We start from the raw sequence: 14353 nt of genomic DNA, 5'->3' as shown, positions 1-14353 counted from the left end.
TCTTTTCCTATCCTTGATCTTTTAGTGCCATTTTCTTATTTTTACAAGTATCCTTAGGAAGTAACATTAATGTTCAAGGCACTCACAGTGATCCTCCCTCCTGGGGTTCACACTCTTAAGTAGTTCCCTCCTACACTGAATAGGGCTGACCTGTGTAACCAGGAGGATATTCAGGAAGTGATGGAGTGTGATTTCTGAGGCTGGGTCATAAAATACATTGCTCCTTTTACCTTGCTCTTTCTTGGAACATTCACTCTGTGGGGAAGCCAGCTGCTATGTCATGAGATTGTGAATCAGCCCTGGGAGAAGAACTATGGCCACCTGTCAACTACCAGTACTTGTAAATGAGCCACCTGGGAAGAAGATCTTGCAGCTGTGGGCAAGATGATTGCAGCCCTGGTTAACATCTTGACTGCAACCTCATAAGAAACCCTAAGTCAGGACCATCCAACTCAGATGCTTCCGAATTTCTGATGCACAGAAACTGTGAGATAATAAATGTATACTATTTTAAGCCATTTATTTGTTACATAGCAGCAGATAGGTAATATACATTAATGAGAGTTTATGGTAGTAAACTGTCAGTTTTTGTTTTCCTGAAAATGTTTTAATTAACCCTCATTTCTTTTTTTTTTTTTAATTTATTCATGAGAGACAGAGAGAGAGAGGTAGAGACACAGGCAGAGGAAGAAGCAGGCTCCATGCAGGGAGCCCGATGTGGGACTCGATCCTGGGACTCCAGGACCACGCCCTTGGCCAAAGGCAGGTGCCAAACCGCCGAGCCACCCAGGGATCCCCTTAACTCTCATTTCTAAAATATATTTTATCTGTGTTTACAGTTCTGTAAGGGGTAGGATAGAGAGCCATCATTGTTTTTATTCAAATAGCTAGCCAGTTTTCCAATATTATTTATTAATTGAGTAACTCATCTATTTCTTGCATACAATAAATTTTTGTTTATATTTGAGTCTAATTTTGGACACTATTCTCTTCAGTTGATCTGTTTATTCTTTTTCCCAATACCTCAATGTTCTCATTACTTTGGCTTTAGAATATATGTTAATAATCTACTGGATAGGGATCCCTGGGTGGCGCAGCGGTTTGGCGCCTGTCTTTGGCCCAGGGCGCGATCCTGGAGACCCTGGATCGAGTCCCACGTCGGGCTCCTGGTGCATGGAGCCTGCTTCTTCTGCCTGTGTCTCTGCCTCTCTCTCTCTCTCATTCTGTGTGACTATCATAAATAAATAAAAATTAAAAAAAAATAATCTACTGGATAAAGCCCTCTTCTTTACTCTTTTCCCCAGAGCTCTTCTGGCATCTGCCTACCATTCTTCCTTCCTTCCCTTCTTTCCTCTCTCCCTTCCTTTTTCTCTTTCTTTTTTTCTTTCTACTATGAAAATTTTTTAAACCTACAGAAAAGTAGGGAGAAGTGTTTAATGAACCCCATATATTCATCACCTAGATTGGACATTTATTAAATTTTTTTCCGAAGTATTTTGAAGTTAATTACAAAATCATTTCCCTCTTGAATACTGCAGTATGCATCTCTGCTTCCTTTCAAATTTAACTTTTGAGGGGATCCCTGGGTGGCTCAGCGGTTTGGCGCCTGCCTTTGGCCCGGGGCACAAACCCAGAGTCCCAGGATCAAGTCCCGTGTCAGGCTCCCAGCATGGAGCCTGCTTCTCCCTCTCCCTGTATCTCTGCCTCTCTCTCTCTCTATGTCTATCATAAATAAATAAGTAAATCTTTTAAAAAACTTTAACTTTTGATTATTTGCATTTTTATTTTTATATATTTATGTTTATATTTTCATGATTCTAGTAGTCTTTTGGTGTATTCTCTTGAGTTCTAGTAACGCTCATATATCTGCAAATGGGGATTGTTTTTTGCCCTCCTTTCAGCTTTGATATCATTTTTTTTAGACTTTATTTATTTATTTATTTATTTATTTATTTATTTATTTATTTATTTATTTTTTAGATAGAAAGTGAGCAGGGGGGAGGGCCACACAGAGAGGGAGAGGATCTGAAGCAGACTTTGCTTGGCCACAGAGCCTGTGTGGCTCAGTCTCACAACCCAGAAATCAAGACCTGAGCCAAAACCAGGAGTCCAACACTTAACCAACTGAGCCACTCAGGCCCCTTGATATAATTTATTTCTAATTACTTCAGCCAGCTTTCAAGAACGGTTGTATATGGTTGTATATAAATAACAGGCTCTTATATTGTTCCTGTCTTCAGAAGGAATGCTGTGGTCTCTCATCTTTAATCCTGATGCTGACTATGGAAAGTATATGTTTCTTAAGTTTATGTTAAGGAAATATTTTTCTATTGCTGTTTTCCTAAGGTTCTTTTAAATTAATTTTTAAATTAAAAAAAAGTGTTAAGTAATATTTACAACCAGTGTGGGGCTCAAACTCATAAACCAGAGATCAAGAGTCCATTATATGGTTTCATTCATATGGGGAATATAAAAAATAGTGAAAGAGATTATAGGGGAAAGGAGAGAAAACGAGTGGGAAAAATCAGAGAGGGTGACAAAACCTGAGAGACTCCTAGCTCTGGGAAATGAACAAGGGGTAGTGGAAGAGGAGGTGGCCAGGGGGATAGGGTGACTGAGTGATGGGCACTGAGGGGGGCACTTGACAGAAAGAGCACTGGGTGTTATATGTTGGCAAATCGAACATATAGTAATCTTTTCATATAGAAATCTTTTAATTGAATTAAAAGAAATACAAAAAAAATGCTTTTTTCCCATGCTTTACAAACTGAGTCAACAGGGGGCCCCTAAAGGTCTTTTTTTTTTTTTTTTTTTTTTTAATCAGGAATATAAGGGCACCTGGGTGGCTCAGTTGGCTAAGCCATGACTATTGATTTTGGCTCAGGTTATGATCTCATGGGTAATGAAGTAGTGCAATGATCTCATGGGTAGTGAAGTAGTCCTGCAATGGCTCTGCACTCAGTAGGGATTCCGCTTGAAAATTCTCTCCTGGGCAGCCCCGGTGGCGCAGCAGTTTGGCGCCGCCTGCAGCCTGGGGTGTGATCCTGGAGACCTGGGATCGAGTCCCACATTGGGCTCCCTGCATGAAGCCTGCTTCTCCCTCTCCCTCTGCCTGTGTCTCTGCCTCTCTGTGTCTATGAATAAATAAATAAAATCTTAAAAAAAAAAATTCTCTCCCTTTGTCCCTCTCCCTACTCACACTCTCTTAAACTCTCTCTAAAATAAATAAATCTTTTTAAAAAAATAAAATTAGGAATGTATGGTGAAATTCATCAAATACCTTTTTAGCATCTAATAAAGTAATTGCATTTTTTCTTTCAAACTTATAAATGTGATAAGGTGTATTAATAATTCCTTACTGTTCAACCATGCTTGCCTTGGGAGTTTCCCTCAAATATATTTTTGTTTTAATGTACTTTCTTGGTTCTTGCTCCTGACTCAGATCACTTATGTTTGTTTGTTTAAGGTTTTATTTATTTATTTGAGAGAGAGAGCACAAGCCAGGGGGTGAGGGAGAAGCAGGCTCCCTGCCAAGCAAAGAGCCTGATGCAAGGCTCAATTCCAGGACCCTGGGATCATGACCTGAGCTGAAGGCAAATGCTTAACTGACTAAGCCATCCAGGTGCCCTGATCACTTATTTTTGGCTAGACCAAAATTTGGAGGGTTTTTGTTTGTTTTGTTCTTCTGACACACCTCTTCTGCCTCTATCACTGAAACACATGGATTAAAGTGTTGTCATATTGAAGGACTGTAATTTAAGTCACTAAGGACATGGCAGTTGCTGATGGTATGAAGGGTTCCTTTGAGCAAAGGAAAAGGAAGGCACTTAACCTTTTTTTTTGGCACTTCACCTTTTTGAGCACTTCTGATATTCTAGGCTCTGTGCTTAGGTACTTTTCACAGTTGTTAGCTCACATAGCAATTCTATTTTGTAGATGATAAACTTAACATTTAAGTCTGTTCTGTTACTAAAGGAGCTGCAGACATAAGAATTTTCATGTGTAGTTTTAATAACAAAACCCTTCTCCCCATTTCCCCCATATTTAAGGCCCTTTCCAGAAGATTATATTCAAGGAAATTGTAGAAAGGGGAGGAAATGTTATAAATCTCACTGATATGTGCAAGTAATTGGCATTTTTTACCCCCAAAATAGACATATGCTAAGTGACTGAAAATTAGGGGTTTACTTACAACTGTATGTACCTCTGCTTCATAGAAAGTCACATCTAATAGCTAGAGAATAAAAGGTATCTTTGTGGGTTATGTTTTTTTGTTTGGGTCTGGGTTTTTTCCTCATTCCCTTGTGCTTCCATCTGAACAGTGCCTGGTTCCATCAGATTTCTTTGTGAGACAAGTACAGACAGGGAGTCTTTTTTTCCTCTTACCCATTTATTGTAAAATCCATTCCTCTCTGCATCTCATTTAAGCTATCTCTCCCAAATTGTGCCTTTTGGGATGATAAAATTGAGTTGCTTTGCTTTTTAAAAATCTGCTTTAGAGTTACTAGTTTTATTTGTTTATTTGTTTGTTGAGAGAAAGGGATTGCAAGTGCATGAGCAAGAGAATGGGTAGAGGGAAAGGGAGAGAGAATCCCAAGCAGGCTCCATGCTCAGCACAGAGCCTAATATAGGGCTCAGTCTCACAACCCTGAGATTGTGACCCAAGCTGAAATCAAGAGTCTGACCCTCAACCAACTGAGCCATCCAGGTGCCCCAAGTGGCACCCAGATGCCCCTAAAGTAACTTCTTAAGCAGTGAAATTACGCTGCTTAAAAATGTTGTTATTATTATTGAAGCTCATCCAGATATCTACAGGTACCCTGTTAAAATAGAAGCAATTGTAAAAATGAACATTACTCTCACAAAGGAAAAACTTTTCCATAACTTTTTTCTGCTGATTTGCTCTTTGTCTTATAAGTGCTGTTGCAGAGAGAAGGTAGAGCTGCTTCTTCCCATCTTGTGATTAAAGAACTAAAGGGGACGCCTGGGTGGTTCAGTGGTTGAGCATCTGCCTTTGGCTCAGGGCGTGATCCCAGAGTCTGGGAATTGAGTCCCACATCAGGCTCCCTGCATGGAGCCTGCTTTTCCCTCTACCTGTGTCTCTGCCTCTCTCTCTGTGTCTCATGAATAAATGAATAAAATCTTAAAAAAAAAAAACTAAAGGGAAGAAAAAATTGATTTGCTCATATAACATAGTCATTTCTTGATAGGACAAAAAAAAAAAAAAAAAAAAAAAAAACAACGACAACAAAAAACCATCCAGGTCACTTGTCTTCTGGTCCCAAAAGGACTGTCAATGTAATTCAGAGATTGATCATGCAGTGTTTTATTCCATCCAGATCTTTGCTTCTCCTTTCTTCCATCTTTCCTGTCCAAAACATGGCGCCACCTCACTGTTCACTGATACCTAGAAGAAAGGAGATTTGGGGAGTGAGGGTGGAATATGACTATTCTCTTTTGGTGAGCCTCCCTAGTTCTGATTTGCATGGAGCAATTTTGAGGCAGCCGTGAAATACAGGTTGGAGACTGTAGATGTCATTTAAGGGTGTTTCTCCTTCATCTTACAATGAAGAATAAAATAGAATGATTTAGAAGGCTTCAAAAGATTCTTGTTATTATATTTTTGTATCATTCTCCATCTACTTGTCAAGTAGACAGCCTTATTCTTTCAGATTCAGTCGAGTGGGATCTAAAGAAAATTTCTTGAAAGAATTTAGTTGGGCTCAAATAATGTCTTCACTGAAGCTGTAACACAATTACTCATGATCTTTTACATAATTTAGTACTTAATTTTGTATGCACCATTACATTTGTTAGATAATTGTTTGATATACTTAAATCCTGTCCTCTCAACTAGGTAACTAGGTTATAAACTGCTCAAAAGCAGAGATTATGCCTCATTTTTCTATGTACTTTATAGCTTCTAGCATAGAGCTAACTATAGTAAAGATATATACAGTAAATGGTTGATGAAAATCTTGCTGTGCAAAAAAGAAAGTCCTTAAACCAGTTCTAGGGCAGCCTAGGTGGCTCAGTGGTTTAGTGCTGCCTTCAGCCCAGAGCATGATCCTGGAGACCTGGGATCAAGTCCCACATCCGGTTCCCTGCATGGAGCCTGCTTCTCCCTCTGCCTCTCTCTCTCTCTCTCTCTCTCAAATAAAATATTTTCAAAAAATAAATAAATAAAGCCATTAGCCTGCATCGCAGACTAGAAGGTGAAAGGATCTGTCAAGTGAGTGGATTCCCTTTAAAAAATCTTCCTGCAGGGCAGCTTGGGTGGCTCAGCGTTGTAGCGCTGCCTTCAGCCCAGGGTGTGATCCTGGAAACGTGGGATTGAGTCCCACGTCAGGCTTCATGCATGGAGCCTGCTTCTCCCTCTGCCTATGTCTCTGCCGTTCTCTCTCTCTCTCTCTCTCTCTCTCTCTCTCACTCTGTGTGTGTCTCTCATGAATAAATAAAATAAATAAAATCTTAAAAAAAAAAATCTTCCTGCAAGTCCTACCTAATATGTCTACTTACACATTGCCCAAATTTTAGCCATGTGTTTTCACCTAGCAGCAAAAGAAGCTGGAAAGCATGATGCTTTTTTTAGGAAGCAACATGCTCAGCTAAAAATTGGTGATCTGTTATTAAGTAGGAAAGGGAAAATAGATGTTGGGTAGGCAATTAGCAGCCTCTAGCACACTGGGTAGAAGCTTCCTTTAAAAAAAAAAGTCACCTGGAATCCCAGGTTATTTGGCTCAAAAATAATCTTCCCTTCTGCCCCTCTCTCCCACTGTTGATCTCTCTCTTGCATGTGTATGCTGTCTCAAGCAAATAATAAAATATTTTTTTAAAAAACAGTTCATTGAAATATAATTGACATGCAATAAACTGCACATATTTAAAGTGTACAGTTTGACAAGTTTTGACAAATACATCCTTGAAAACATCACTACAACTAAGATAATGAACATATCACCCCAATAGTACCTTTTTTAAAAGATTTTTATTATTTGAGAGAGAGTGCATGAGCAGAGCTGGAAGGGGCAGCGGGAGAGGGAGAAGCAGACTGCCCCCCTGAGCAGGGAGCCTATGTGGGGCTCGATCTTATGACCCTGGGATCCAACCTGAGCAGAAGGCAGATGCTTAACCATTTGAACCACCCAGGCACCCCTTCGGTACCTGTCTTTTTTGGTCTGTGCCCTCATTGTTCTTGGGTTCTCTTGAGAGCTAGGCATAGGAATAGGAATGTAGTTAATGTCTACTAAAAATAAACTACTAAACGTTTTTTTTTTTTTAATGATTGTACGATTTTGCACTCTCACCAGCCACACAGGGGACTTCTGGTTATACCACATCTTCACCAACACTTGGGATTATTATTGTTTATAATTTTAGTGTGAAGTTTTTTTTTTGTTGTTTGTTTGTTTGTTTTTTCTGCTGTAGAAAAACAGATTAGAACAGGAGTATGATGGGGATGCCTGGGTGGCTTGGTCGGTTAAGTGTCTGCCTTCGGCTTAGGTCATGATCCCAGGGTCATGAGATGGAGCTCCACAGTGGGATCCTTGCTCAGCCAGGAGCCTGCTTCTCCTTCTCCCGCTGCTTGCCACTCCCCGTTTGTGCTCTTTTTCTGTAAAAACAAATAAAATTTAAAAATTTTAAAAGGCATATGCTCAGAGAAGGACCCTTCCTTTTAGGCCATAGATTCTGTATTTTTACTGCATAAAGAAGTACCCAACCAAGAAAACAGGGTAACAAGAAAACCAAGGATCAGAATCTAACTCAGCCTCTCATGCATTGCAGCACCTCCAGTCAGAACATCTTGCCAGGCTCTGTCAGGCTTAGTCATTCTTAGAACTGTCTGGGACTGTTACAGTCAACTATGTGTAAGTGTGGGTTTAAGGAGAAATGTGTCTATTTCCTTGAATTTTTTCTGTTATATTAAAATATATGTTGAAAATATTTACTTGTAATTAAATAATTTCTTCTTCTAACTTTCTAATAAAGTGCCTTGTAAGTAACTTAAATTGGGTTCTGGGGTAAGATAGACCTAAATTTGCATCTTGGCTCGACCATTTTCTGTGTGATCTTGGGCAAGTCTCTTAATCCTCCTGGCATCCCTATCTGTGAAATGGGCATATTTCCCACCCCTTAGAATTATTGTGAGACTTACATGAGATAACACAGTATATATATCCAGCAACTGGTACCTGGTAGATGCATAATGAGTCATAGACATTTTTCTTATACTTTGAAGAACTAGAATTCATTTAAGCCCCCACATCTCTTTGAGTCATACCATTAAAAACACAAATAAAAAGATCTATTGAACTGATTGCCAATAAAATGGAAATCAATGTGGTGTGTCTAGTTTCTAAGCAAACACTGAGCATATCCAGTCTTGCTATTGCTTTGTTACCTAATGTATTAAATCATTCTTGGCTAGTTGACATAAGTGCTGTGGCGTAAAGGCTTATTTATTTGTTCAATAAACATTTATTGGTCTCTGATGTGTTGTTCCTTCCTAACAAAACTCTGCCATATTATCCTACAATTTTTATATGTTATATAAGAGGAAAGATGGTCCAGAGCCTTACGGCACATGAAAGAGCAGAAAACAAGTAGTATAATGTAAGTCATTAGTTGTCTTCCCCTCTGGATTATGTCATCTCCATGAGGCTAAGGGCCACATCCTTTTTAGTTTTAACGACTAATCCAGTGCCCAGCGCCCAGGAAATGCTCACTAAATATGTGGAATGTGTAAAAGAGTAAAGAAGGATCACAGCAAAGGGAAAGAAACACGTGTTCCAGATTTATCCTTGTGACTCATTGTATCTTGCAGTGAGTTTATTAAGCACCCGATCAGTCTAAAGGTAGAAAATGTTTGCTTTGGAAAGAAGCAAAAACCTAACCCATCGAAAGCATTCATAATTAGCAGCCTTCGATGAACAACAAAATGTGGTATATCCAGTCTCTTCCATTTGTTCCTCCAGTCATATTCCCTTTCCTTTCTGGCATGGCTTGAAAATCAGTTGAACAATGTAGTTATATTTCTTTTTTTTTTTTTTGTAGTTCTATTTCTTAATAGCCAACTATGTGGAATGTAATAATCCCTTTGGTGTTGGCAGAATCAGAGTTCCTTTGGGGCTAGCACATCTCTACTCTGAAGGGAAAAGAGAAACATACAATGCTGTGGGTAGGCATTGAGGGGGAGATATTGGAAGAATGAGCATGAACCCAGGTGATTCCAGTTTAGCAAACCTGAGCAGGTTTTAGGAGCACAGTTGAGGGAGCCCTAGTCAATGACTGAGGAGGAATTAGGAAATTCTAAGATTTTATTTAACAGATATTTGCTGAGCAACTACACTGTTGTGCTCAGCCCTTTCATAGAAGGCCCAGAGATGTGTGGCACCCAAAGACCTAACAAATTCAATATGACTGGAGCTTACAGTATGATGAAGGAGTAGAAAAAGGTAAGACAAGTAGGAAACAGGGGCAAGAGAGCTATAGCACTGGAAAGAGGGAGTGTAAAATGGAGTCTAATCTGAGGACTTGTTATGACTCTAGTAAGCAGCATCCTTTGTATGACTCCTCATCCACCATAGCCTTTCCAAGGAAGAGAATGTTTTGAACTCAAACTACTCAAACCAGAAGCAGAAAGACAGTATTAATTTTTTACCTCCCACCTCCTACTAGAAGACCAGGGTAGCCTGTCTTGGTTAGGCAAGGTCAAGTCAGATTATAGTTCCTGACTCAAGAGCAAGGGGTAGTTCTCTTTGAGTGAAGGGAGACTCCCTGATTGTGGTACTGAGGATTTTCTGCTACCCGATGCACAATTCAGTTAAAATCCAAACTGTGGCCATTTAAATCACTTTCTGCAAATAATATCTTTTTCATTTGTGTGGATTATCTCTTTGTTGCTACAAATTTACAGCTGTAAATGTTTCAGGTGTGATTAGATGTAAAGTAGAAGAGGGACCGAATAAGCAAAATAAACATCTATGCCTGCCCTTGGTATACCTATCCCCCTCTCCACTCAGAAATTGCTCCCATGTATTAGGAGTAAAAAAGTATGTCAATTTTACCTTGAGATCATTGGGTATCCACAGAAGTTCATGGAATAAGGTACCTTTTGACAATTCTCAAGTATCAGAGTTAAATAGGAAGGTGCTCTTTTACTAAAGGAGGACACAGTTTGGCATTCTAACATTCCTACTCTAAGAGGTAAAACAGTGTTTCCCCAACATCATCTGTCACTTTTCTCATAAGTTCCTTATGTTTGACTGGATTGTCTTTCTCAAAATTTTTCTAGGCTGTTCAGCTTGACCCTGAAGAAACTCGTCATGCTTAAAGAAATGGACAAAGATCTGAACTCAGTGGTCATTGCTGTGAAGCTACAGGTGAGTTGAGCAGGATTGTTTATTCAGGGTCCAAGGAAGCTGGAAAATTTTTGCCTACTGTTGGGACTCCAGAAATACTGATGGCTACCTCTTCTCTCCTTCCCTCCATTCCTTCCTTCCTCTCAGCCACGCAAGGAGCAATAGTGTAAAATGTCTGAGCTCATGAGACCTAATGAGTCCCAGTTCTGTTTCTTAGTTAAACCACTTAGTTTCTTTGTCTGAAGACTAAAAACTTGGACCTTCCTGCCCTGCATATCTAACAGGATTAGTACAGTATCAAGATTGGGTGATACAGATGCTAAACTGTTTGATAAATGATTCAGAAATTGCTGTGGTGACCAATGCCTGTTTCAGTCTTACATCCAGGGTTTCTGGGTCCAAACAATGCATGATTGGAGAAGCACTTTGGGGGTTTTCTATAAGGTAGAAGAAATTAATAGATTATTGTTTCAGACTTGGCAATTAAAAATTTACTAGAATATTTTAACTTCTAAGTAAGCCACATATTTAACTCCTTATAGGAGTATCCTTGAAGATACTGATCTTCAGTATCCTTGAAGATCCTTACTCAGTATCTTCAAGAATGTTTCACAAACATTCATACTGTAAGCATTCCCAAAGTTCAGGAAAGAAGGGAGAACTGAACTACAGGAAGGTTAAGGAGTTTACCTGTTGCCAGCTAATTACCAGGTGGTGGAAGTGGTACTAAAAACTAAAGAGCAGATAATTTATATAATCTCATTAAGCTCCACTGCTATACCTTCCTTAACTGTTAAGTCCTTCCTAATGATGACTCCCTAGAGTTTACTAAGATCTTGGAGTCATTAAATAATAATTAGATTCTTCAGCTTAAGAATGGTATATTTAGTGAATTCTTATTCATTGAAAAGTAGTGAACTATATGGTAACTCCCTACTAACCAGCATATTTTATTAGTTAGATCAGCTATGATGCAGTTTATTGTTCTAGTATTAAAATCCACATCTGTAGCACTCAGTATGTGTACCATGCACATGGAAGAGGTCCTCAGTTCTCTTTCTGAGGTAAATATGTTATCTTCATTTAGTCCTCAAAACTTAAAGCATTTGGGGCACCTGGTTGGCTCAGCGGTTGAGCATCTGTCCTTGGCTCAGGGCGTGATCCCAGGGTCCTGGGATTAAATCCCTCATGAGGAGCTTGCTTCTCTCTCTGCCTATGTCTCTGCCTCTCTCTGTGTCTCTCATGAATAAATGAATAAAATCTTAACAAAACAAAACTTAAAGCATTTGAGCACTCCTAATGAATTTGTGCATGTCCTACTTTATATTCTAATTCCCTGTTCATCTTTGTACATAATTCCTCCCAATTCTGTGAAACGTTCCCAGGGATGTTGAAAAAGCAAGTATGAGACAATGATGCACAAGTGGAGATTTTTAGTGTCTTTGCTTCCTATCCTGATCTTTTTTTTTTTTTTTTAAATTTTTATTTATTTATGATAGTCACAGAGAGAGAGAGAGGCAGAGACACAGGCAGAGGGAGAAGCAGGCTCCATGCACCGGGAGCCCGACGTGGGACTCGATCCCGGGTCTCCAGGATCGCGCCCTGGGCCAAAGGCAGGCGCCAAACCGCTGTGCCACCCAGGGATCCCGCTTCCTATCCTGATCTTACACCCATTTCTAGGTCATGGGCAGGGTTCCCATTTTCAGAAATTGTTGCCTTTGCTAAAAGCTATTGCTTTCTTTTTTTTTTAATTTTTTTTTAATTTTTATTTATTTATGATAGGCACACAGTGAGAGAGAGAGAGGCAGAGACACAGGCAGAGGGAGAAGCAGGCTCCATGCACCAGGAGCCCGACGTGGGATTCGATCCCGGGTCTCCAGGATCGCGCCCTGGGCCAAAGGCAGGCGCTAAACCGCTGCGCACCCAGGGATCCCAGCTATTGCTTTCCAATGCAAACACTGTTGGTATAGTTCAGAAAGTTGCCCGCTGTTTTTGCCATTCCCACAGTCAAATGCCTTTGCCAAAAGAAATAATATCCTTTATTTCCTGATTAAATATTTAACATTCTGTAAAATGTTAAATTATAACAAAAAAACTATAAATATTCTGAATTTTTTATTGCTTTTCTTCCAAGAAGCTGAAAGTAATTACAGATGTTATCACATTTATTTATCCAGTGACTTGTTTATTCATTTCTTCATTCATTTAGTAAGTTTTTATTGAGCATCTATTATATGCAAAGCATTGCTACAGGCACAGGAGACACAGCAGTGAGAGGATAAAACAGAAATGGGAAATTGCATGAAATACTTCTTTTTTTTCAGATTTATTTATTTATTTGAGAGAGAGTACACGTTGTGGGGAGGGGTGGGGGTCAGAAGGAGGAAGAGATAGAATCTCAAAAAGACTCCCCATTTTTTTTAAGACTCCCCATTGAGTACAGAGCTTGCTGCAGGGCTCATAAGCCTGAGATCATAACCCACGCTGAAATCAAGGGCTGAACACTTAACTGACTTAGCCCGCCAGGTGTCCCAAACATGCATAGAGAGCACTTCTACTTCATAGTGAAGTATGTTTCTTGTCTTAAATACTTGTCCAAGTCAGTTGTGAATTAAAATAGCTACTTTTGGGGGCACCTGGGTAGCTCCGTCAGTTAAGCATCTGACTCTTGATTTCAGCTTAGGTCATGATCTTGGGTTGTGAGATGGAGCCCCGTGCCAGGGCTCTGCACAGGGTGTGGAGCCTGTTTAAGATTCTCTCTCCCTCTGCACCTATCCTACTCATGCTTGTGCATGTATGCGCGCTCTCTCTCTCTCTCTCTCTCTCTCTCTCTCTCAGATATATTCACTAAGTAGCTGCTTTTGTTATGGAGCACTATTTTTATGTGAAAGAACAGACAATCTGGTTATTCCGACTCAGCTACTTGGAAGATATTTTCTTGAAAACAAACAAAGTGAACCTATCACTTCAAGGGAAACAACTGAAAATACTTTAAGCCAATGATAAATGAAATTGGATCTTTCAAATGAAAATTAGAATTTTGGAAAATGTTCTGTCACTATAAACTTCCCAGCTTCTCAGTTCTTAAGGACTTTTCTAAAGAGATCAGTGGTGATAGTAATGATAATAATTTTTTAAATTGTACAAATAGTAAAATGTGTAACATTTGAAATGTTTGCCTAACTCAGTGAACCAGTGCTTTCCAAATTACCAATGCATGATGTTATAAAATCATGCTGGGTAAAAGATCTGTTCTAAGAACAAAATAGACCAATAGATTGGATTTTATTTTTAACACTTTATTTTGAAATAATTTTAAATTTGCAGAAGAGGTGCAGGGATAGTACATAGAATTCCTATATTCCCTTCACCCAGCTTTTCCCCGGGTTAACATCTTTCTTAACCATAGTACATTTATCAAAACTAAGAAATCATCATTGGTACAATACTATTAACTAAACTAAAGGCTTTATTCAGATTTCCCAGTTTTTCCACTGATGTCCTTTTTCTGTTAATAAATTGGATTTTAATATTTAACAGTGCTACAAAAGCCTCCTTCCTTTGTTTTTAACTTCGTATCTCCTTGAGTATTGATTTTTTTCATATACCCAAACAAAACAATATTTTGCAACAAATTGAATACAGAAGCAGGTAGGAGAATCCAGCTGTCTTCTGTTAGCCAGACATTAAAGAGATTCGCAGAAATGTAGAAGTATGCCCCCTGCTTCATACTTCTGTTGAGAATATAAAATGATGTAACCACATTGGAAACAGACTGGCAGTTCCTGAAAAGGTGTGACATGGAGTTACCAGGTGATGCAGCAATTCCACTACTAGATGGTGCCCAAGAGAAGTGAAAACATGTCCATAAAACCTTACACATAAATGTTCATGGCAGCATCAATCCATAATACTTAAAAATTGGGAAAAAAACAGGTCCATTAACTGATAAGTGGATATGTAAAAGGTGGTATATCCATGCAATGAGTATT

At 39.2% G+C, this 14353-nt stretch overlaps 1 protein-coding gene across 1 annotated transcript in view; it reads left to right on the top strand.

Moving 5' to 3' along the window:
- PACS1 (phosphofurin acidic cluster sorting protein 1) overlaps positions 1-14353 on the top strand; it is a 142826-nt gene that overhangs the window by 87147 nt on the left and 41326 nt on the right. Inside the window, exon 2 of the mRNA XM_055314625.1 lies at positions 10295-10382. Within this exon, the coding sequence (XP_055170600.1) occupies positions 10295-10382 (88 nt within the window). The remainder of the gene's footprint in view (positions 1-10294; positions 10383-14353) is intronic.

The sequence above is a fragment of the Nyctereutes procyonoides genome, unplaced genomic scaffold (assembly GCF_905146905.1).
Source record: "Nyctereutes procyonoides isolate TBG_1078 unplaced genomic scaffold, NYPRO_anot_genome, whole genome shotgun sequence".
NCBI classification, from domain to species: domain Eukaryota; kingdom Metazoa; phylum Chordata; class Mammalia; order Carnivora; family Canidae; genus Nyctereutes; species Nyctereutes procyonoides.
This window is presented reverse-complemented; position numbering and strand designations above follow the sequence as displayed.